The sequence below is a fragment of the Ciona intestinalis genome, chromosome 1 (assembly GCF_000224145.3).
Source record: "Ciona intestinalis chromosome 1, KH, whole genome shotgun sequence".
Taxonomy (NCBI): domain Eukaryota; kingdom Metazoa; phylum Chordata; class Ascidiacea; order Phlebobranchia; family Cionidae; genus Ciona; species Ciona intestinalis.
This window is the reverse complement of record NC_020166.2, coordinates 9,289,619-9,315,156: the sequence shown is the minus strand read 5'-3', so window position 1 is coordinate 9,315,156 and position 25,538 is coordinate 9,289,619. Positions and strand designations below refer to the sequence as shown.

The window sequence follows — 25,538 nt, the reverse complement described above, 5'->3', positions numbered from 1 at the left end:
AATAGAAACATAAGCAAAATATATTTTATATATTTTTAATAAAACGAAAAATGATACGCGAATAAAGAGAAGTCCATGTTACTGCCTTTAACTTTAATGCATAGTATTGTCCATTGAATGAACACATGTTGTGTTTGGGCAGATATTTGGATCACGGATTCGGCGCCCGCTTTCGTGTTTTACTATTATTCGATAATTACCAGCTTTGTGGCGAGATAATGCCTAATGTTAGCAGAGAGAGAGTTCGCGAGAAATTCACTGCTTTCTATTATTGGGAGATGCCCAGGCGAGTAATTAACTCCGTTGAAACAAAGCTAAACTGACCTTCTAAATCGCCCGAACGACTTTAGTGGTTAAGGTACAAAGAACAGCTGGAGTTCGTGTCTATCGGATGTTACCTTTTCTAATTACCCTAACGAATCATGTTCATAACGTGCCCATTATCTCAATAGCATTTTGGAAAAAGCAAGAAGCTTAGATTTGTACTTGCTTACAAACATACCCATTTTGCTAAGCACAACAACTTAACGAGTCCAGGTCAAAATGACCGCAAATATCTCGTTGGCTTAGTTAGAAGGTCAATTGCAGTTAGCGGGCAAGCACCTCACGAAAATCGTTATTTTCTTTGACACACTTCGTTTGAAATACGACGCGGGGGGAAAATAAATAACCGCAAGAAAGCTGTTATTCTTGTTCAGCTGTTGGGTGTGACGCAATACATAATCATCGCCTTTATTGCACAATAAAAGTTGTAAACAAGACAGATTGTGATGAAAAGTTCCCGCGTTCACTATGCGTCATAAGGTGTACACACGTGGGCGTTGTTTCATCGAAAATATCTTCAAAATTATTTGCATTTTATCCATATTTTGTATAAATGGCTGTAGCGTATAATGCTCGTGGGTTGGCCACGTTAGAAAAGGCAGTAATTAATGAATGAATTTAAATGGATAAATGTAACTTTTATCTTAATATGACGCGGGGTAACAACAGTCGTTATAAAATAATACAGGTGTTCTGTTTCATACACCTTGTGCCCGCTTCCACTTTGAGTATCAACACATATGCAACTTTGTGGGTGATCGTTTCTTGGAAAAATAATTTTTCGATTAACTTGTATGCATGGTTATTTACCAACACGGACCACATACATACTTAAAAATTCTGGTGAAAATAAATAAAATTTTACCAAAAACGGTTTATCTAAATTTGGCGAAGATTAAGCACTTTTTAGGTTAAATTGTATTTCAGTGAAACCGCCTAAAAAGTTGTACATGCGACATGAACGGTAGCCAAATTGTATGTGTTCCGGGACGAAAGGGGCCGTGACTGGAAAAAAAGATTCACACTTACCAGGTTTCTAAAGTCAAGTAATTGTAGTACGCCCCGAGGAAACGAAGTGAGAATAAGAAGAAAATGCATGGCTTTCTAAATCTATGAATTTGAAATCTTACCAAGAAAAAGGAGAAAGCTTTTTTAAACAGATCTTTGTCACAATGTTACCATCACTTCTCAACGAGTTAGCATGGGAAAGAGTTTCATAGAAGCGCTTATAGCAATGTAAATTGCAGCTCCGACCCGCCGATATTGTATAAGTTGGTCGGAGTAAAGATATGTTAGTATTTTGTTAAGAGGTTTCGTGTAATACGTATAGAGGGTGTTAATAATCACTAACGATATTTTTGCGGGTGTGTCGGTCATCGGAAAGACATTTTATTCAGATCAAGTTTCCGGTTAAAGCTTTGATTGTAAGAACCGGTTTTAAATGCTTGCTATCGATTCACCCACATCGAATTCGTTGCAGTCACGGGCATTTAGGGCGTTCGTACCAACCAGTGTGAGACGATCGCACCGCACGCCCTGGCCCCAAGCGATACGACTTATCTCACCTTCGTTTCTTTTCGTAGATTCAGCCAGTTGATAGATAAGTTAGCGAGCTGGTAGCATACAAAAAAATGAAGGTTTGCTGTGTTCTCCTTGCCGTTTTGGTAACAGCGTATATTGGTAAGTATTTAAGCAAAAGCTAACGAATACGAATCACCAGCAGCAAATTTTAATTCATTTATTGCCTTTTTTGCAGCTGATGCCAATGTCCCACCATCATACGGTAAGTAACATTTTAATCAATGTTTTTTTTTCTTATACTTGAAACTTCTAACATAAACCCTCTCTTATGCAGATGTAGACAACCAAGTTATTCTTGTCTTTTCATTAATCAGCGCCCAAAGGTCGGGAGGTAAGCTACCGTTTTATTCAAAGTAACTTCCCGTGCAATTACACCTTTAATTTCACAGTGAGCCCGAACTCTGTGCTTGAAATGATCTTCCCAACTTTAATGGACAATAGCATCGACCTTTCAAGAGAAATGCAACTCGCTCTTCTCGTCTCTGCTGGGTTTACCCGAGGTATACCACAATTTTAAACCTTTTCGTATATATCAAACGCCACGTTTACACCATATTTTCGTATACACCATATAGCACGTATACAACATATTTTAGAAAATGGTCTTTTTATAAAGTGGCGTTAACCATTAATCAAATATTCTTTCTGTTAGAAGTGTGTTTATTATTTAATGTAACGTCTAAAGTTATACTCGACATGCAAGGATAAATTAGTTGCATTCAATCTAGAATGTCGACAAGCAAAATCTCTGGTTTAAACACAATTTTATTACAGAGCTCGCCCACGCAACTTTAAACGAAGTTATCCCCATGATGGCACGAGATGGCAAAAGCAATGAAGAACAAGTGATGACTTTGCTTCTTCTTACCCGACAATTCTGCCGAAAAAATAAGGGCAGCAGCACTACTTGTAAGTATATTACAGTCAACATGTTGCAGCCTCTGGTTTCTTATTTGAACGCCACAAATTACACCAGGCCCAGAGGATGAAGGCACAGTTCTCCCATTGGTAGCAATGAAGGAGGAACGTGGCTGCAAGGGCGGAGATATCTACAGCGAGTACCCAGTCCATGAGAACGATACGTGCAGATGCAACGAACAAGGAGATGCCATGTTCTGGGTTTCACTCTTCGACCGATTCTCGAGACAAAGTAGGAATATACACACGTCATTTTTTACTATGGAAGTATCATTTCCCAAATATATTAAAACACAATGAATCGCTTTTTTAAACGGCGAACTTAACCTATTACGATTTAAATCAGGTTTGTGAAACCGAACTTCTATGCTATAAACTTTCGTTATCCCTCCACGCCAAAAAAGCAATTTACATTTATTTATTTACGTGTGGGCAATTGAATAATACCGATCTTGTATTGCAGTTAACTCCTCCTCTGTCGTCCAAACCTACAATACTACCACACACCAGCTTGTTGATCGCATCGTACCCGACCAAATGCCAATCATTATGATGATGATTTTGGATGACATGCAGTGCAAGTGAGTTTCGTTACATAGTTCTTTAGTTTCATATGCGGTACAGTTTGGACCATGGTTAACATAATGAACACTTTCGTCCCAGTGGTACTTTGAAAGTCAACCCAGGAAGCTGTACATGCAACAGAGTTACCGAGGGACATCAGGCAACACTTCTCCAATATGCTGTTACATCCGAAGAAGTACAGGCCAGTCTTACACGTAAGTAGCATACGTTGGTCATCTTATTAAAAGGCGGTTCCGTATTTAGTCTGTATGTAAAGATATAGCATTACACCTGCCCTGTTTACAATTGGTTGCGATTTTGGAAGAATGCTGTAGCACCCTGAGGGCAAGCCAGGGTGGAGGCTGAGTGTCGCACATGCCTTCTATTATCCTTGCCGCCAGTACCTGTCTGTGCGACCCGGCACCTCGCGCACCGAATCTTCTATACCTCCCGGCTGTTCAGTAGAGAGTTGCATACGTAGCCGCGATAACCACACCTGAAACACAATGCTCGTTTCGCCGTCCAAAACCACATCGTAAAGCCATAACACATTTTGGTACTCTCCGAAATCAAAACCGTCTTGAACCTCATTCTAATCAAACTACAACCTTTTACAGCCGAACAACGCCGAGCAGTTCGACAAGCATTCGGTGCACCAGTGCCACGTCAGTCCACCACCCTCAACGATTACTTTTTGGCCAGCATGGCAGGAACCACAAGCCCACAGTTGCTCTCTATCTTGGTAAACAGAGGCGAATCCCAATCCGTTATGCTTCGTCAACTCATTATGTCCAGTTTCGGTGAGTATTTATATCAAAAAGTCAACTCTAGAAATATTGTGCTAAGTTCCTTTGCAAATAAAGTGCAAAATCGATGTCATATTTTAAACAACAATGTAACAGTAGTCACGCATACAGTTTTGCGGGTGAATTTACTTCTTGTGGCTGGGAGTTTTAAAAAAAGTAGTGGACATTGGGATTGATGCAATAGTCGTCAAGTAAAACACACGACAAAATACAACACAATACCAACACCATTTAAACCTTGACCACCTTGATGTTTTTAGTTTTACACTTTGAAATATTCCTCAGGTCTTGACTCTAGCATGGTACATCTTCTATTAAACGGTGGATTTGGTAACGACGCTAACAAAGTAGCAATGATCAACTACCTTGCCAGCATCGGTGCAGTCGACCCAACTATTCTTCCATTGCTCTTGCAAGTAAACCAAGGACGGGATTTCTACATCAGCAGTCTCATTCAAGCTGTAAGTGATTGCTGTACTTCGTATATAAACTGTTTCTACCGGACATGTTAGACTAGTTTTGTAAAACAACTTTCTTTTCTGACATTGATTCGCGCGCTGACGTTTAAACGTCCTATACATATCGTCTTCATTAACGCGAGCGACACACGCTAAGCAGCTATACTTTATGATAACAATAAATTTCACTCTTCCACTTATATTGCTAGAAACACTTGACCACAACATGACCGTAACGTCTATTTTCCAAGGGCACAAATGCCCACAATAGCGGCAGTAACAACCGTCTCACCCGGTATCCTTTAGTTTACGTTACAAACGCTCTACCAACTGTGCTATAGGGAACATATATCTGTACATACATTCGTATTAAACATAATGTCCCTTACAGGGCCGAATCAATCCTTTGATGGGCATGATCATTCTCGCACAACAAGGAGGCGCTTCCCAGTCTCAACTCCTCAATTACATTACCCAAGCAGGTACGTAACATTACCAACTAATCGTACCCATATTTTACCACCTTCATATTATGATTCTAGATACTGTTTTTATACAACTCGAAACGCAGTGCAAGACATAAACTGTTGCTACCAGGCGTATAGTTAAAATATCTGGCAATCTAATAAAACGTACCAACGTATGCATACCTTTCTCATTCAGAAATTGTAATGCCAAAAAAATTACGAATCAACTAAAATTATTTTTAACTTTTACAGTTGCTGGCTCGTCAAACCCAGCTTACTTTGAGAGTTTGACCCGTCCTTACATCCCCGCATTGCCTTCCGGTATTTTCCCTGGTTCTAAGCTTTACTTTGCTCATTTCGAGAGCCTCGGTGTCAACACATGCGCTCTGCACGATCTCAGAAACCGAATCCAATGCGGATACCTTGGTATCACTGCCGCTGCTTGTGAAACTGCACCATACTGTTGTTACAACGTAAGGACAGTCATAACTTCAAACTTTACCTAATATACACGTATGACTGTGATTTATTTGTCGTTAAGTATCGGGACACTTATAATATTGGTATAGCAGACAATTAAAGTTTAGTCAAAATATAGCATTCCGTGCGCTTTGTCTTGACATGGTTTGCACCTTTTCATTTTATCTAATTCACTATTAACGTTAAGACATCATTTAACAACTATAACTTTACAGCCCATTTTCCTTACTGACGTTGAAGTACGAAATGCAACCAACAATGCTATTCTTTCCGCCACAGCAGTGCCATGGTGTTACTACAACGTTTTCTTTGTTTACCACAACAGCTGTAAGTCTATACATAGTTTTAACAAAACGCATAAGCAGCAATATGATTGTAATTTTTTAAATATTTTAAAGTAACTGGATGCTCTTATTTACTGCAATCTGAATTTAAAATGTCCCGCAACTACCCGAACAGCATTCTGATAAACCTTAACTATTCATGAACTTCTTAGAGATATTTTAGTGGTTTTAAACCAAAATCCAACTAAAAGGCTTTTACTATTTTATAAGATATTATGTAAAGCTAACCTTTTACCAGTTTTTGTGACATAGGGAACAAATTATGTATATGTACTTGTAATCATACAATTCTTTATATAGCTGTATATATATAAACAATTTAATATATTTAGTTGTTATCATGTAAAAATATTTGTTTACCAGACTACTTGGAGGTTAAGAAACCAACAAAATTCGCATCACCAATTCAATGTCTTGGACTATTCAAATACGGTTTAACCCTTGATAACACTTTCTACCACCTTTATGACCCAGCAAACCCAGACAATGGTGTTGGAAGACTTGTTAATCCTGTAAATATGAATTATTATTTAAAACTGCCATATAAAACTAACTATATTCAAGGAGTCTTAACCAAAACTAGTAAAAAAACACCAAGTTTTAGGTTTTGGGAGATTTAAAACCAATTTTTATCACTATTTTCAAGTTTTAAGAATTGACACCTTTGCATTAATCTTATTTGAAATAATATTAAAAGGAGTGAACCCCATGCTCTCCCCTGGTGTCCACCACTGTTTCAAATTTTAAAGCTTAATTGGAAACATTTTAGTAACAATAAGTTAACCTTTAGTGATCTATAAGTTTAAATAGATGATATAGTAGGGTGGGTGAAGACATGTCACCTTTAGCCCATAACATCCAAGTATCCAGATGTGTTTTAAACAATTAACAACAGTCCATGGGAGTCGTGAGGATACAGTTTTATAATTCTCTGAATGTTTTTTATTTATTACGAAAGGGATAATAAATTAGAATGAAAAGGGGTACCATCTCCCCTCACCCTACTATATATGTCAATGTCATATGAGTTAACATAAAATAGTACATGTTTTCACTGTTTATTATTTTCCAGCGATATGAATGCGGTTTCCCCGGTGTGACTCAATTCCACTGCGTTGCTATTAGAGGATGTTGTTGGGATGAGAACTCACCATACAGAGTCCCACAATGCTACCAACCAAATGGACCATCAAACCTTGAATTCAACTTTGATCAAATCCCAGTTGCTTACAAACCAGGTATATACTATTATTTTTACAAAGTTATCAACTACAAACTCTAATCAATATTTTTCAACAGCAAATGGATCCTGCAACGTAAACATTCACAAAATCCCAATGCTCTACTACTCAAGAGTGGCTTGCCACTACACCATAAATTACCACATTATTGGTTACAACATATTATCTATCCCCAATAGAGTGGATTGCCTTACTAAACTAGGTAAGGTATTTTGAGTCTTTAAACTTTAAACACTGTTTTTAAGTATATATTATACATTACCTCTATTAGCCCCACTTCATCATGTGCCCTTTTTTGATGAACAAAAATTTAAAAAAAGAATGTTTTCCGTCAGAATATTACTATGAAGCTAGTAAAAACATGTTTTCTATGTTTGTAAAAATGACAAAAATGTTTTCTATATTATTGTAAAAAAATATTTTTGCAGGATGTTGTTATGAAGATGACGAGACTGTCGTTGCTCAATACCCATCTATTCCACGATGCTATTCAAGAGAAATCGGAACAATAGCCGGTTTGCCAGCAATAGGAAGTTTAATTCGTTCTGGCAGTAAGTATTTTTAGTTAACCAACTTTATTTCATGCATCTATATGTTAGTGCTCGAAATTCACGGTAGCTTTATAAACTATAGATATCGCAAACCTTCTCTATTCTTCCCACATTTATACTTAGACGACCTAAATTATATGTAATTTATTTCATGCTTAAAGATAAGAGACTTTAATATTTACATTGAGATTGATTTTTCCTATGAATTTTTATATTTAATTATGGTAAATATATAGTAGGTTGGGGTAAGATGATCCATGTTTTCATTCTCTTTTATCATCTCATTAGGTAGTAAACAAACAGCATTAAGAGAAATTATTAGAAAATAATGGTTATTATATGCATATTTTCTTCAGTAATTTATAGTAAATGTGCTTGTCTCTTTAGTCAGTATTATAAAAACATTCCACTTTTTAGGCACATCACCATTTGGACCTGAATTCCCACCAGTTGGAGGCAAAAAGTGAATCTGAACTATATACTTGCCTATTTCTTGTATAATGTAACTTGTCGTATGTTGGGCGACTTCTTTCCTTTTCATTTTTATATGTTAATGTCACAAGACAACTGAATGGCTGCACAATAAGAAAAATACTAGAAAAATTGTACAGTTAATATTACTATTCAAAGCTTTGATTATTTATTCTGAGCAAAATGATAACCTGCTGTAAACTAGCCCTCAGTCAAGTTATTGTACTGCCGTTACTGCCATGCCAATGTAGTATGCAGATTAATGTTAACTTTTTAACAAATATTACGAGCTTTACTAAATTTTGGTGATACACGCCCACTAACGCTGTACTGTTATGTAATAAAAAATATCACGAAAGGTTTCTTGAAGTAAAAAATATCACGTAACAGTGTTGATACTTTGGTCGGTTAAGATGCCAAGCGACAGTCAGTAGAATATAGTAGGCAGTTGTAGACGAAAATCCGCGAGTGTGAGCTAGTTTTTTCGCGTACGCAATTTACTTTGCTAAAATTCGGCCTACAGAAAAAGTATTTGCCAGCCGTCTTACGGAAAATACAAATATAACAAGGCATTTTAGAAATAATTTGTTCAGCTAAAGTAAACGGTGCGTTGGCATTTGATAATACTACACTTTATTTGGGACTGTAGATAAAATTCATACTTTTCCCGGGATTTTGCCGTCAATCTTAAAAATAGACGAACCAAAAAATGCCGAAATATACACGACAAACTAAACAAACTCAACTGTTAAACTCTGGAATTCCCCCAGAACATTACCGACCATAGTGCTATTAAGTACCGACAGACTGGACCTCAAAAACCGTTTCAATAAGCAAAAACAACTGTATGACATGTTTACCATGAAACTTGTATCATTTATAATTTATATTGTATTTAATGATTTATCACCAATTATTACGATCTATATGTACACTTGCTGATCATATACATCTTACTGCAAGTAGAATTCGACTGGGTAATGGTCGCTCACATCTTTCGTCTGAAATAAATTAAAGTACCGAAAATTAAAACAAATAAGACCTTGGTATAGTAGGACGGGGAAGATGGGACACCTTTAAGAATTATAAAACCGTATTTCCACGACCTTCATGGACCGTTGTTAATTGATTAAAAAAATCAGATATTTGGATATTATGTGCTAACGGTGGCCCAAATCCCCCACCCCACTACATAGGTGAATAAACAAATAAATAAATATATACATGTCTATTATAAAACTCTGATTTAGCCCAGCGTGATGGGCAACTGCAAAAGTTATAACATAGTTGTTCTATTCCACACACCCCATGCTCGTTTTCGAGTAACCATCACGTATGTACCTTTGTGGATGACTTGTTTCTGTATGGCTGACAAATTGGTAAGCCCATAGAAGCATTATCCGTAAGTGTGTGGCCCAAAAACACAACCAATAATGGTGACAGCATCAAGCGGCCACATGCACACAAACATTTATTTACCTCTTCATACGAGAGATTGTAAGCAAGATCGAACCGGAATACACTTCCCATGCCAGAATTCTCCGTCATAGCTTTACCAGCAACAACGATTCTATAAATTTAATATACAGTGGGATGGGGAAGATGGGACACTTTTACCTCTATTTTCTCGTCCGTTTTAGTAGTAAACAAAGAACATTAAAAGAAATATGAAACTATGTCCTCATAGACAGTTGTTAATTGTTTAAAACACGATCAGGATTTCTGGATATTGTGTGCTAAAGGTGTCCCGTCTTCCCCCACCCTACTCTACAAAAACTTAAAATATAGCACATGAATCATAGGTTTACGCCTCGTTTCCATTCATATTTTGTCATAGGACGAGGCTCCTATGAAACAGAATCGCTCCTACGATGAGTGTCAAACTGCATCAGTGGGGGTAAAGGTAGTAGCAACCTGAGTGTTGGGGGGATGGGGTAATACCCTTATATTCTCAGTCTTACGTGTACCTAATTAAAGACCTCATTTTATACAATAGGATGTAGTCATTATATATCATTCACCTGTCGTAAGCACAGTCGGTGCTGCTCACAGTTGTGTCCACGTCAGACCCGATAAGCCAGGTAAATCTTGGATCTGTCCACATATCAATGGTTTGCCAGCATGATGAGCAAACGTAGCTACAATCAGCGTTGAAGTCCCCAGCTATCAGTGCGTCCTAAAAATAAATTTGTCATAACGTGTTTTATAACGCTGTTTAGCGTCATCACCTCCCCATATTGCTTCGCCACTACGTCATATACGTCATCAAGGGCGTCGATTTCAGCGACTGCGTCATCAGGTTTAGCGTGGATTGAAATGTAACTGAAAGTTTGTTGTTTACCTGCGATGTGTAGATGAATGAGCTAAAGGAATAAATGAGTGCAATTCATTTATCCTTGTGGGGAGGGGCAACAACACATTCGTTATGAAACGAATGTTCTGATCAATACAAGCACCTTGTACCCGCGCACGAACTACCACAAATGTAAATTTGTGAGTGAATGATTTTCTATATGACTGGCAACGTGGACAACCCATAAGTGACCCCTAGGTTGAAGCAATTGTCGTTAAGTGTCTTGCCCAACCACGTCCATATTGGTGGCCGCTTAAAGCATCGAACTCGGTACTATCTGGTTCAAAAGCTAACTGTGGCCTAAATCCCAGTAACGTGACTTGCTTGTAGAGAGAACTTCACCCATATAGAATATAATAAATGACACCCACCCGAACTGCTTCTTCCGAACTTAACCGAATAAGGTTCTCGCTCGAACACGTCGCTGTTGTCTGGGTACTGATATTCTGACATTACGGTTACTTTGTCCGCCCTTAAAAACAAAAAGTTAAGATAAGAAGTTTGCATTATTTCCAAAAATGCATACGAGAAGACCTGCACGTGGGCGCGAGGTGGGTATAAAACAAAACAACTGTAGAGATTTTTTAAAGGGTGCCACTTAGAGAGAAATGATTAACATTTAAATTGGCAATCAATAATGTTTTTACATTGATAATTCATATATTATAGTAGCCGTTAAACATACTTACGGTTAAAAACATATTTACAGTCGAATGTTAGAAAAAGACGCTCGAGACTACACTCCTATATACCGTTGATGTAGACGAATATAACGTTGCCCACCTGTAGATGTAGCCATATTGTTCTTTACTGCTCGTTCTACCGGTCCTCGGGCTCACTACGTAACTGTAAGGGACAGATGAAACCCCGTTGACTTCAGTTACGAGCTCAGGAAGCGCTGTTCCAGCAGAATCGCGAATTTCTTGAATCATTATGACGTCATAACGCTGTACGATCTGTGACGTCACATAAGGTTGAGATAATTTGTGCGAAGAATTTTATATTAATAAAGGATACTTACTGAGTGCATACTGCATACCACTTATTTATCCTTATATGGCTGGGCAAAGACAATCGGTATAATACGGGTGTTCGGTTTCTTATACACCTATAGTATCCGCTTAGTAGCTCCACCATGCAGTGGCTTCTCACACGGTCTTTAAATGAGTGAGCATTTAGCTTTAAACTTGGTATGCTACGGGCCGATAAACGACCATGTAAACATAAAATAATTATGTAAGTTAGCAATTTGTCTTACTTTTACAAGAGTGGCGACTACGTCAGGTTTATCCATCTTTGATTGGCCGAATATTTGAACGTTGAACGCACCAATCAGAAGAGGAGTAGCCGAGGCCGACCCCAATAAGAAACAAAGAAGTAAAACACACTTCATGTTTGGTTGATAAATCTAGGAAAACATAACCGTCAGGTAGCGGTAGTGGTTTATTCAAAACAGTATAAGATTGAGAGCCCATCACGGCGGAGGGACTGGGATTTAGCATAGGGTTGGTCCAGTTGGTTCATTATCGCGATATAGTGAATGAACAGGTGTACCGAATAGAATGAACAGGTGTCCCATCTTCCCCCACCCCAATGTACATTATTTAATTACCCATCGAAGTCAAATTTAAAAAGATAACCGTTTAACAGCTCGGACCCCATTGTAGCTTCTAAAACTCTATCGTTATGAGTTTTAATTTCTTCACACTATGTCTGTCTGAGTCAGTTCCAAAGCGAATGCATTGAAATAACTTTTAAATATTTTATATCAAAGAATGACTATTCCTTTGGGAACGTAAGGCAAGTCCGATATAGGCTAAACTTTTATATTGGGGCTAAATTACAACTGACCTCTTTGCAACAGCAATGCTGCAAGTTCTTGCACACGCGTCTATTATATATGATACGTCGTGGGTTTAGCGGCTACGCTTTTATTTGAAACTTTTACCTAAGGCTTAAGCAGTATTTGCGTATTTTTAACGACTGCTGTTTTGTTGCTAATTACCTTCCTCACGTTGTTTCAATTAGTTTGACCTTCGTTACTATATTTGAAGAGTTAAATACAATTGTCACTATAATATTGACTTAGGCACAAGCGGAATAACTTTACATTATATGAAGTCCGTGCCTTCCAGCTATACTTGAACGTACCAATCAATGCGTTTAACCATAATATACCGATATGTTTTAGTAGTCACGTATTAGGAATGACGTGTTTTATGTTTCATCACACAGCTATTGTTTTTCTGTGAGCGGATGACATTTTATGATACACCATAAAACAGTCATAGCGCCGATACTACATCACAAAACATTGCCCACAACAAAAACAAAAGCAGCCTTTTCTGATTCCTGAAACTTGTGCAGCCATGCCCACTTAAAACAATGTTCTATAAGTAGAATACTAAATACACGTTCGTGTAATCAGGAAGCATTCCAATAGATGTATAAACACACAGCAGCACCTGCCTATCTCCCACAACAGCAGACTCAATATAGTATCTGGTATTGACATTCGAAATTCGTGACGTATATCTCTATAATACGTCACTTGTTTACCAAGTTGTATAAGCGTAAACAGCTCGTCCATATCAACGATGTAAAGTAAACGTAGTTTAGCAGTTATGCAAACAACATTAGCCACCATGTGGAATATTCTGGGATATACTTTTAATATAATAAGAGAGTAAGGGAATATGGGACACATTATTATTCTATTTTCTGGTCGCATTTGGTAGCAAGTAAACAACATTCAAAGAATTATAAAAACATATCCTCAAGAATATTTGGATATTTCGTACTAAAGGTGTCCCGTCTTCCCCACCCTACTATACCTTTGGACCAACTAAATTTTTTAGTAATCTCGCTTTGGAACCAATGTAAAGGCACACCCAGGCACAAAAGTTATACATCCGCTAAACTTAACACGGTTCTTGGTTTGTTCTATTGAGTCATAATTCGTTGAATCGTTACGTCACAATGTCAATGACCAACAGCTTCCGCTATATTTCCAAGAATGTCAAGCCATGTGTTATACCTAACTGGTTGTTTGTTTATGTAGCTTAGTACACGACCTCCTAGGCCGTATCTCTACAGGCCGTGCTTGGTAAATATACTCCATGTTGCTTCTTACATAGTTTACCAGCCACACTTGAAGGCTTTCCATTCATTACGTCTGGTACGTGCTGTACGGACAGTGTTGTTGCTGTTAATTCTCATTTCTTTTCTGCGTTAATTTGAATATGACATTTGAAAGTATAATTAAAGTGATAAATGAATAGTTTAATATATGCTAACAGCTGTACGCTGGAAAGTCGCACTCCGTTGTTCACTCCTTTGGCGCCGTGGTATAGTGGTTAGCGCGCCTGTCTGTAACCCAGAGGTAATATATTCGAGGCTCGACGCTGCTACCATTGTGGGCGTATGTGTCTTGAGCATGTGTGTCTTAAACTCAGTGGCCACTGATGGGTTGTCCAAATTCTCAACCACACAGAAAAAAACAAGCACCTTAGTTAAACACGTTGAAACTCGAAAGCGGGCACGATGTGTCCGAGAAGAACACCTATGTTATAAAGACCATCGTTGCCACGCGTGGATAAAAACTTTCATTCATATAAACTTGATATAAAAACACCAAAAACAGTATTATATATATTTAATATTTCTATAACATTCCGTCAGCGCAAGTGAAGTGACGTACCCACGATAATCATGATGGTGATTTAAATAAGTACAAAAAAATGACATTCAGCGTAACCCACTTAACCAACTGATGTCCTGGGATTCTAACAACATTAAAAGTTCGCTGTTGGCAGAAGTTTTGATCTAGATTATAGACCTTGTTCTTTGCGCTCATTTAATGGTTGGCAATTTCGTATCAGTGCCAGGTTATTGCGCCAACGCTGGGCTATATCGTGGCGCTGTAGGTCCTCAACAGTACAGAATAGAACCAGCATTGCATACAATGTTCAATAAACACAAATACTCTGATTAAGTATGGGAACGAAAGCACACCTTAAAATATAAATCTAGATACAATATTAACATTGTTGCATTGTGAGTAGTATACAGTAACTTGGTTCAATTAATAATACAAATATGCCCATCTACCCTGGCATGGATTTGAACCAGAGATCCTTGGTACTTTATACCAAATAGTTGACAAAACAAGAGAATGTTACTCACAGTTGGAACATGTCTGCATTTTTACTTGGTGAGAAAATATCTTAGTACGCGTGTCTGAATAGGTAGTTTGGTATAACTATACATCTATATAGCTTTGCTTGGGTTGTTCAATGATAGTTTGATCATTTCATATCGTCCCTCGTCTTGTTGGCCACAGCTCTTTGGTAGAAATACATGAAGTTTGAAACAATAACAGGAACCGGTAACGCAAGACATAAGATCCCCGTCAATGCACATACACTGCCAACCATTTTTCCTGCTACTGTTATAGGATGCATGTCACCATACCCCACTGTGGTCATGGTTACTATAGCCCACCAAAACGCATCTGGTATGCTCTTGAAGTAAGTTTGCTTGCCTTCTGGAAGCTGAGCGTCGATTTCTGTAGCAAATTAAGATTAGTATGGCAACTTATGTATTGAACTATTGATTTTTCATTGTTGTTGGTGTGAGTGGGTGAAATGCAACAACAAGATTCAAATACACCATGTGTGCCTGGTGTATAAGCACTCATGTTATAACTCAACAGTGAGCATGAGGTGTATATGAAGACACCCATGTTATAACTTGACAGCAAGCATGAAGTACATGAATACACTGCATGTGCCTGGTATATACAAAGACAGGCTAGACAGCCATGATATAAATTAACAGTAAGCATGAGGTGTATATGTTAACAATATGTATAAAATAAACAGTAACCTGCAAAGTAGACTGCGCTGGAAAACAAGATAACCCCGATAAGAACAAAGAACAATAGAAGCCCCAACTCCCTGAAACTTGACTTGAGTGTCTGGCCGAGTATCTGCAATCCGGTGGAGTGACGCGATAATTTAAATATTCGAAAAACTCGAACTAATCTTACAACACGGATGAACGCAAGAGAAATCCCTTTCGATGAATTCTGTGTGTCTGTAATGAAAGGAGGGTTATCATTTCTACTATGTTTAATGAATCAAATTTATTATCTTTATGTGATGGGTAACTACCAAAGTTATTTGTTAACTAAACAAGAACTTCCTCCTAGTTATTTGTTAACTAAACAAGAACTTCCTGCTTATTTTGAAGCACATCCTGCCTTAAGGAGGGGTAAAAAGCCAACTTTTGGCTATAAAAGGTAGGGAATGGCGAACCTGTTACAAGTCACAAATGGTTTTTTACCTTCAGCTTCATCAGTGGCTGTAGCTAGTGATGCAGTTGTTACAAAGTAAGGAACAATCGCCACCAAGTCAATAATATTTAAAACATCAAAACAAAAACTTGTTTTGGTCGGACAGCTGAGAAATCGGCATGAAAGCTGGAAGGTGGTATATTATATTATGGTAATGTTGACAAGGTATAATGGTGTAAGAAGTAATGCGATAAATGTAGCCTAGTTTTCACATGGCATGCAATGCCAAACAACTTACAAATTGAAACAAAAACCTTAAATGTACAGTTTATCAAATAAAAAATAAATAAAATAAGACAAGAAAAATTGTTTAAAATTTATTATAACACACAACATAATGTATTTCTATATACCTCAATAGTGAACCAACATATACATATGGTTTCAATAATCCAGAAGGGGTTCTGCGTAAAGTGAGGGACCCATCTCTTACTTGAGATACCCGTAACATTTGGATTGCTGGCGTTGATGGCATTGGGGTCAAGGTTACTGCAAGCGTAGTTTTGTTAGGTCCCATGAGAGCAGCGTCAGAGTTAAGTGCTATGGAAGCTATTTAAGTGTCATGTGCAGAGTTATTCTTAATGTGATGCGTGTAAGGTAGTATCACATGATGTCTGTGATGTGGTGGGATAACAACTCACAAAGAAAACACAGCTTTATATATATAAGCAACAGTTTTAATATAAAGCTATAGGGTATTGACAAAGTACTGAAACAGTTTAAAGCACAAGTTAAGCTAATTTTATCAAGTGTTTTCATACTTTCTATGACAGGCCTTGTGTAAACAACTAACGAAATAGGCTAGGCCACAAACTTAAAAAATACCTTTTTGAAGATATATGATGATCCAAAATCTTTCCAATATAACAATTAAAGTGTAGTATGACATTACAAACCATACACTATGACATCAACCCACCTCATAATTAGATTCTTTTTATCTGTAACATCCCACTGTGGAGAACCGGTGATTTCACTTGCTGTCTCTGCTGCTGGCATTGGACGACTTGCATTAAGTTTATCTATCCATGCATGCTGTAAGCTTGGTACAGTCTCAAGACAGAAGCAGATGATGGAAAGGAAGATCACGGAGATGCTCATGACGGCAACAACACGTGCTGGGTTCGAACTCTCAGGTTTTTCAAAGAGCAACCAAACAGTTCGTTGATATTTATTTTTCGGGAGTTTTTTTCGCTTTTTCTCGTACATGGCTGGGGAAAGTGCGTTCCCATACTTTGCATATTCTGAATCTGTGAGATGTAGTCAAACCATGGGGCTTTTAAAACTTTAACAGTATAATAAAAGGCTAGCTTTAAGTAACTTGGTACCCCTTAAGTTGCTGGTGGTAATCAATCTTACAAAAAATTCTCTGAAAAATCAAACAAACCTTAACTACATTTAAAGTTACTAATTTCAATTACACAACATGCCATTTTTGTAGGGAACTTCATTGAATAATAGGCACAGTGCAACATACTTTGGCTATGCTTGTTTGTGGACTCGAAATAGCGGGGCAAAGGCTTTTATAAATCCTAAAACAGAGTTTTTTTTGTTTTAAAACATTTTTAAGTTATACAACTTTTAAAACATAGAATGTGTTTTAAAAGTTAGCCAACATGAACCTAACATTACACATTTGTACAAATCCAGTATCTATCTACAAATACTTACCATCAAACACATATCCTTCAATCTCTTGATACTTAGCCATTGCTTCGGTTCCAAGTTGAAAGAATTTGATCTCATCAGCAAACACATCAACAGATATGTCCATTGGTCGTCGTAGGCGACCGCCACTCTGTAAGTTTATAAAGAAATGCTTTCAATAAACATAACATAAGTTGTATATAGTACTGTGTGTATGATGGATACCCTTAGTACATAATATCCTTGATTTTCTAATTGTTTCATATTTGAGAAAACAACGCTCTTTAAGAACCTTAAAAGTTACACTTATACAATTTAGTAAAGATTTATGTTTACTACTATGTAACGATAAAAGAGAATGAAATCATTGTAGCAACCAATCATTGTAGAGTAAAAATGTCCTACTATATATTTACCTACAGTTTTGATTGCAACTAATGTACAACCATTTGATATAATACTAAGAATTGGCAGCATCTATACAGCCTATAACATCAAAGTTATGTTAAGAACCTTAATCCAACCGTTCATTACTTCGAAAAAAAAATCCTAAATCGAACCGAATTTTAACTTGATATAACATCGAAGTAAGATTTAAGATCCTAAATTCAACCGTTTTATCACAAATTCACAAATTCTACAAAGTCTTTTCCAGCTTGATTAAAGTACGCTAGTTTCGGCTAAAAGGCTACAATCGATTGAACCATGATCAAAAATTGAAGAGAAGATTAATGGTCTCCACATTTATGTGGGCTAACTAGCTTAACATTGATCAACAGAGCTCCATCTTCAAGGAACCAATAATGTAACAAACTCTATTATGACATCATAACAATCATCCCACAGGTTCAAAGGCTTGTGTGTTTGCTAATAATAGACATTATGAATCTATAACAGATGAAAGAACGCAATGAAATATAAGTTTTGTATTTTGCTTCCTACTCTATGTTCAAAGGCATAACATCTATTTTTGATTTTTTTTAGCAAAATCTGAGGTGACCTCTAAAATACAGTTATACTCATAGTTGTCAAACCTACAAAATTTTGTTAATTAATGTGGTGAATGCAACATTATTTGGCTCTGCTGGCTTGTATAGACAACAGCATGGTAAAAGCTGTTTTACGGTAAAAGCTAGGGAGCTAAAAGTGGTTTTACAAGATAGGCTAAGAAGCATAAGAAAGGGTAGAAAGTTAAAACATATAATGTCAACGCTCTTTCAAGGGTGACCCTAAGTCTTATAGTTATGCCTACACCCATATTTCAAGGCTTAATTTTCCAAATAAGTCAATATGGTTGTACAGGTCGATCTTAACCAAGTTATCTATTATCTGAATAAAGTCACCTGGTAATAGTGAAGAATGGCATCAAATGCTCGGCGGTTCCTGTCAAAGAAATACTGGTCCCTTATTCTGTCGTAAAATTTCCTTCTTTTATCCGCATGGCCGAGTAATGTTTCAGGGAATTGCTCCAACGTCCGAAGCTGGGTTTCGTATATTTGTCCGGATACATTAATGGACACACGAGAGCAGCAAACGCAAGCTCCGTAATTTCCTGGGTAGTTGGGCTCTGTGGAGGTGAAGGTGTTATAACTCTAATGTAATACCAATGTTATATATAACTGTTTCAGTATATGCACACTCTATTCTGTTATAAATCAACAGTTTTACAGTTATAGTTAATAGTTACATCACACATGCTTATAAAGAAAGTATAAGACATATTATTCATGTGTACACTGTTCGTTTTGTACTCCAATCATTATCCTGTAATGTTAAATTGTGAACAATATGCAGTTAATATTCAAATGAAGCAGAACATCTTTATTTAATATTTACCTTGCCAGAGTGAACTATGTCGAACTTTCTTATTTTAGTAAAAAATGTCATTTGCTTTCCTATAGTATTACGAACACAAAGGTAAAATTGAAACATCTACACTGATGACTAGATATGTTTTAAAAAGTTTAAGCATGAGCTTGAACAAAGGGCAAATAAACAAAGCGGGGCAAGTGACCCCGGGCTCGAATTTTATTAAATTTCAAAGAACTTATTGATCTGGTCTCAATTCAAGTTTCCGATTACAATAATTTAAAGATGACAGAGAAAACATAGAAATGTTATTAACCAATCGATGAGGCAAAGTTCGTGCAACGGTAAGTGGGGAAGGTAATCACGATGGGACCAGAATTACTAGACTCGATATTTCTTTGGAATAATTAGGTACCGATTTTAAACTGAGGACAAAATATTGATTTGCTTTATGTAAAGGATATAAGAAATAGTTAAGCCTGCAAGGGGGGTTGGGAAAATAATTCAATTTCTTAACGTTGCCTTAATCACTGGACTGATCAGAAATAAAGTGATTTTTGATAAATTATTCACGACAATCGGTAACGTTACTGTTCAGGCTTATTAAGAAAAGAGTTTCTTTATTGCTGAAAAGATTCTTATTTTAATACATCTGCAGCTGGATTAAGTAGCTGAATATTTTGGAGAAAATTCAAACTTTAGAGTTTAAACTTTATTAACTGACAATACTGACCATGGAAGTTTACAATATTTTGTCTTAATTCTAATTGTCAAGACAAAGATTTAAATAACAAGTGACCAAGAGACTCAACACACACCTTAAAATAAGGTAAATTAACAGGTGTATTGATCCTTTCTGTTGTATAATCATGGGCCATGTATGAAACTGGCTATAATATAACTAAATGAATCTGATACACTAAACTCTATATGTCAAGGGTAACCAACAAAATTAAAGGTATTGTTCCCCATGATAGTAATAGGGCAAATAGGCGTAACATGCCTAAACACATTAACCAACAGTCCACAACCTTTTTCGACTCATAGCACACATGAAAACCTTTTAAATATCTGTGTCTAACCTTAAAAATCATAGTTCTTATGTACAAAGTATTCATTGTGAACGTGGCAATCACTAGTTGACCCCAAAAGTAAAAAAGCATAAATAATGAACATGTCAATTGCTATTATGACACACTGAATCTACAGGTCAATCCCAGTCTTAACAAACATTTTGCTTGGCTAAGAAAAACAAATAACACAATGGTACATTTGGGACCAATCTTGGTTGTTTATTTCTGCCTGTTAAATGAGCAAATTACATTTATTTTACAGAAACTGCCAAGAAAGCAACGTCAAGTTTATGTTACAAATACCATGACATCAAAGTAGCATACATGGTAACTCTTAGGTTGGCACGAGGTATAACCGATGTTATAACAAGTGTCGTTTTCCGGTTACGCAAAGTTAGAGCAAGTAACATTAATTCTAAGTGAATGTGAAGATTATATTCAGAACACCTAGCACGCAACACTCAGGAACACAAGTTTCATACAACACACATGAAGACAAGTTTGACTTACCTTCATCGTCCACCCCATTATTAAGGTGACCACACGAATATCCAAGTAGCATGGGATCAGTAGGTGCTTCAATTAACGTTGTTGTGTCTTTGATCGTTTCATGTGAAGCTTCAACGTCTCCATCAGATTTATGCCTTCGGGGAACTCCCTCATATTTTAGCTCACTCGAAGGGTATTTCCCCAATGTGGTACTGGAACCTTTAGAACAGAAATAGGTTAAACATTTAAGATAAATTTTAATATATAAGCATCTTTGAATACAGTAGTGAAAATTCATAAAACAAACAACGCAAAAAAATTAAATAAAACAGCAAAGAGATAGAAATTAGCAGCAAAATAAACTAATATCATATAGAATGGACAAATGGTTTAGCTCAGTTTTAAGTGATATACTTGGTGTTGGCATAACAAATAAATTTGATACGGTTTTAAAAGTAAAACATAAAAGTAATATTTGGAAGCTTGTCTTAGATGGCAAAATTTGTTTGTTTTTTGTTTTTTAATTAAATTGTGTAGTTTCTAATTTAGACTGTGCAAAAAAAAAACATTTTTTGTAAACATCTTTCATGGAATAAATTACACAAACCTAATCTTGCCCAAACATTTTAATTTGAACTTCAAAAATGCATTTAAATCCATAGTTGAAAGTTGAAAGAGAGGCCAATAATATAAGACAACCCAAGAGAATAAAAAAGCAATAACTCTGCCACATTCCATTTATGGCAACTTATATTGCTTTATTACAAAGAGAGATCTCTTGGTGACGTCACATACGTCATAGTAGGATCAATACAAGGTCTATGCATGACATTCATTACTTTTGTGTTTCAATACATCCCTACACGCCCACCTGGCTTTCAAACTTATATTTCTTAACGTGAAATTAATAACCAAGTTTATATACACCAACTGGAAAATATTTAGTGAATGTATAAGCAAATTAAACTAATTAAAAGCCAACAACTTTTTACCCACTAAAATTGCGTTTTTTTAATGTTCACAAATTTTAAAAAGAAGCGAACTAGTGTACAATCTGTCAGTTAAACCACAGCTAAAAGTCAAAACCAAAATGCAATACATTATGTTTGAGTGGTTAACAAACTACATATCAGGCAAAAAACACCTTGAACAGTAGGTGTCTTCTATAAAAAAGTTTCTTTCTACAGCTAGTCCAATCTTTTTTTCAGAGGCTTTTATTAAATTTTCCTAATTTATGACAAGTATTTGGATTATAATGTCGACGGATTTAACTTTAAATGTAAACACTTAATCTTAAATACCTACAAGCTGCAACAAATACATTTATTTATCCAATGCATACACACTAATCTTTACGATTCATCGTCACATTCTTTAATCAATAGCAACGCCGAGCTTTACTCTAAATGTTTTGAACATAATCGACCAACCTTTCTTGATATCTGATCGCGATTGATCCACTTTTAACGATTCGGGTGGCGATTCCGTTCTCGAATCGCTGCCATGGTAACTTCTGTGGCGATCTTTACCCCTAACAGAAGGGGAGTTTCCTAAGCTACCAGAAGATAAATGACTTCCATTCTCACGGTGCGATATCTACGTCATAATATCCTTTGTTACGTAAAAAAAAGTTTTCAATTCAAAAAAGTTTTGAATCGTAAAATAATTTTCCGCGTAAACTTTAACATAGATATCTTAAAAACTCACTACTTTCGGGGAGTTGTTTTGGTCTGCCCTGTCTGCGTGCATATCCCTCATCCTGTTGTCATCATCTCGCTCAGACAATTCCTGGTTATTCATGCGAACTTCATCCAACAGACTTACTGCCCTTGCTGAGCCAGACTGCTTGAGATCAAAATCGAATTTTAACCGATTTACGAAGCAGATCGTTTTAAGCACCACAACTTTGTATTATCGTAGAATAATTGATGTTAGAGCCCAAAAAGTCCTTTGCCGATCAAACTACGACAGGTAATGGAAATTAACTTGATCTAAAATACCTTAGAACAAGGGAGCGCATTTTAAAAAGGGGCAGTGCTACCGTCAACAACGTATATGGGAATATAGTTTTCACTTCCGGGTGTTTTTACATTTACCACATAATATTCAAATATATTTTGTTTACTAGCAATTAGAAAGAGAAAATAAAAAGAAATGGTGTCCCACCTTTTCCCAACCTACTATACCAATGTTTCGTCTACCACTCGACCGTACGGCGAGAATTCAGTGTCAAAATACTGTAGCCGTTAATGTTTATAATATCAGTTATAATACTTAAAAAGTTTTAAAAGCTTTATGTAAAAGCAACAGCTTCTAGAAACTCACTATAGTGCTGTGTGGTATAAGATTAGAACCGATTACCACATAATATCACATATTTGCTAATCATTTTTAACTAATAAACAGCGCTCTTTTAGAGTCGTGTAGAAACGGCTTTATAATTCTGTAAATATGCTAACAAATGGGTTGATAAAAGACAGCGAAAACATAAACCATCTTACCCCTACCTACTACAAACAAACCGTAGCACTTCGTGTTATTTATGTATGCATGTAAATACGCATTATACGCAATATGACCTATTTTATAAACTAACCAATTATAAACAAACGTCTAAAACAATATTTTATGTATTATACAATTACACAGAAGGTATTTAAAATATAACACCTGCCATATAAACGTATAATTATCCCTATTTGGTTACTCTTAAAGGAAACAAAAATAAATCCAACTCGCCCTATAATAAACCCCATACCGGAGCTACATATACACCTGCTGCATATAACAAAGCATATTATCAAACTGAGAATCTAGCTACCCTTACCACGCCGGATCTATAGCTTGTTATAAGAGCTCAGACTAAAACGAAGGGTCCGCTTATAGTGGTTTATATAGAATCGATAGCCCGGTATCTTCCGGCTAAAACTGCTTTGCGATATATGGATTTTATTCGCAGAGTTGAACCACTTTTAAAAGGGGTGACAGAGGCGACAACCTAAACTTATTTTTTATATTTAATTTAAACTGGGTCGAGTCGCATATAAGGTTAATCAACAGCAGGTCTTGTCACAACCAATACTAATAGGTTAATGGGTTTAATTAATACTATATTCGTTATCGTGATCTGATAGATAAACTATATATTTTATTGTGCATGAACATTTATAAAATCTCTCTGATGTTTAAACAACGTTCATAATACCATATGCACTAAATAGTTATATCTTTTAAGTTAGAGTATTTTTTTATTATTCAATAATAAGTTAGAGTTAGTATAAACGCCGCATTTAATTATAATCTACGGCTGATTTTGGTATAATATTCCTCTTGGATAAAATAGCGCGTTTTAATCTTAAAGTCTTTTTATTTACTCTATATTGCGACTCTGATGTCTATCCATTAACAACACGCGAGCAGCTATACAGGCTAAAATAGGCATGACTTAACCATTGTTGACATACACGCCCTTTATCATAAAGCTTTACTACATTCTCTAAATTTACCTTTAATAAAAACTATTTGTTTGGCCTTGCATTAAACAAGGCCTGTTTTTATTCCTGAATATAAACAAGCCAGTCCTTAATTGTTCCACGAATTAAAATTCCGTTTCCCCAGTAGTTTATGAGCCTTCTAATAACTCAAAAGAAGCCTTCACTTTGCGTAACAGCTGAAGACATACGTATGGTCCCGAGACGGTGCGATCTATATATCCGCGAAGGCTTCGCAACGTTCAAATGATACCTTCGTAATCAAGAAAAGATTATTCTGCCTTGCGTAGCCTCCGTAGGGAATGCGGCTCGCCAATGCGAATCACAATGAGACATAGTTTTAATTGCAGCGTTACTTCACGCTCAGATATTTTACTTCCAGTGTTTCCGTTTTATTTTAACCAAATTTACTCATACTTTTTACGTGGGTAAAAACCTACAGCGTGACACGCCATGGGACATGAGATTCAGCCCATCAGGTGCCGGGATTACGCTTAGTCGGGTACATGTGATAACTTTTAACTGGTTTGCTTTGGGCCACTTGCCAATGACGCCATTTGTTTCACGTCACACAGAGCTCTTACGTCATATTAATTTCATTTATTTATATTTTTGCTTCGTCAACGAAGACTATTAAAGACTGCCGCTTGTATAATACCCAGCATGACGTCATCAAGATATAGAATAACCTGGTGTTTTATCCAACGTTTTATATTCTTATATTTATATAACTTATTATAATAGTACTTATTTAAAACTGTAGATTTACCGAAGACACAAAAACAAGTACGAAATTTTCCTAATAGGGCCAACTTATACCGAAGAAACAACTCTCTTTTATAAATCTCGTATTAAAAAAGAAGGAGGAGTAGGGCTTAGACATTCGAGTTAGGGAGTTTTATACGGTTCAGGCACAAGCGGGGTTAAAAATATCCGGCATCACTTGAGTTTAATATCAGTCCGGCAACACGTTTACCTGCAATACGCTGCAGTGACAAAGGGGAAATCCTACCTTTGCTCGAATCGATAAAGGACGTGTATTACACAACAAGTAATCCGTTCAAAGAGTTGTTACATCACAATGAAACGATTAACACGTAACAACTTAACGATTA

The 25,538-nt window shown here is 36.5% G+C and overlaps 3 protein-coding genes across 5 annotated transcripts in view; 1 reads left to right on the top strand and 2 right to left on the bottom strand.

The window, feature by feature from the left end:
- The first annotated feature begins 1,912 nt into the window (after window positions 1–1,912).
- On the top strand, window positions 1,913–8,567 carry ciepi-1 (Epi-1). The gene is given in 18 exon segments (NM_001032440.1): window positions 1,913–2,004; window positions 2,081–2,107; window positions 2,180–2,236; window positions 2,295–2,405; window positions 2,680–2,814; window positions 2,882–3,055; window positions 3,287–3,404; window positions 3,487–3,602; window positions 4,005–4,187; window positions 4,479–4,654; window positions 5,043–5,133; window positions 5,371–5,591; window positions 5,814–5,925; window positions 6,306–6,454; window positions 7,015–7,180; window positions 7,242–7,385; window positions 7,612–7,734; window positions 8,152–8,567. Coding segments are annotated over 18 exon segments (2,202 nt in total). The 5' UTR covers window positions 1,913–1,955; the 3' UTR covers window positions 8,202–8,567.
- Window positions 8,568–9,064: 497 nt separating this feature from the next.
- On the bottom strand, window positions 9,065–12,753 carry LOC100177419 (deoxyribonuclease-1). Of its 2 annotated transcripts, none has more exons than XM_002124876.4 (8): window positions 12,410–12,753; window positions 11,817–11,966; window positions 11,342–11,514; window positions 10,930–11,030; window positions 10,434–10,546; window positions 10,227–10,381; window positions 9,685–9,775; window positions 9,065–9,206 (listed from the first exon to the last, which is right to left on the bottom strand). In XM_002124876.4, the coding sequence occupies exons 2-8, from the start codon at window positions 11,949–11,951 to the stop codon at window positions 9,159–9,161; spliced, it is 816 nt and encodes a 271-aa protein (XP_002124912.1). In that variant the 5' UTR covers window positions 11,952–11,966; window positions 12,410–12,753; the 3' UTR covers window positions 9,065–9,158. The 2 variants fall into 2 exon arrangements, with proteins under 2 accessions (XP_002124912.1, XP_026696259.1); XM_026840458.1 differs by having other exon boundaries at window positions 12,564–12,753.
- A 1,443-nt stretch (window positions 12,754–14,196) lies between these two features.
- The window catches only part of LOC100185280 (potassium voltage-gated channel subfamily A member 1), a 14,137-nt gene continuing 2,795 nt past the window's right edge, over window positions 14,197–25,538 (bottom strand). Inside the window, exons 2-11 of one of the 2 annotated variants that reach the window (XM_009864217.3) lie at window positions 22,640–22,777; window positions 22,363–22,528; window positions 20,954–21,151; window positions 18,905–19,128; window positions 17,586–17,712; window positions 16,834–17,164; window positions 16,268–16,403; window positions 15,905–16,040; window positions 15,446–15,655; window positions 14,197–15,125 (exon numbers count right to left, since the gene is read on the bottom strand). In XM_009864217.3, coding sequence (XP_009862519.1) covers window positions 14,866–15,125; window positions 15,446–15,655; window positions 15,905–16,040; window positions 16,268–16,403; window positions 16,834–17,164; window positions 17,586–17,712; window positions 18,905–19,128; window positions 20,954–21,151; window positions 22,363–22,528; window positions 22,640–22,777 — 1,926 coding nt within the window. In that variant the 3' untranslated portion in view covers window positions 14,197–14,865. The remainder of the gene's footprint in view (window positions 15,126–15,445; window positions 15,656–15,904; window positions 16,041–16,267; window positions 16,404–16,833; window positions 17,165–17,585; window positions 17,713–18,904; window positions 19,129–20,953; window positions 21,152–22,362; window positions 22,529–22,639; window positions 22,778–25,538) is intronic. The other variant, XM_018811538.2, reaches the window with a different exon arrangement.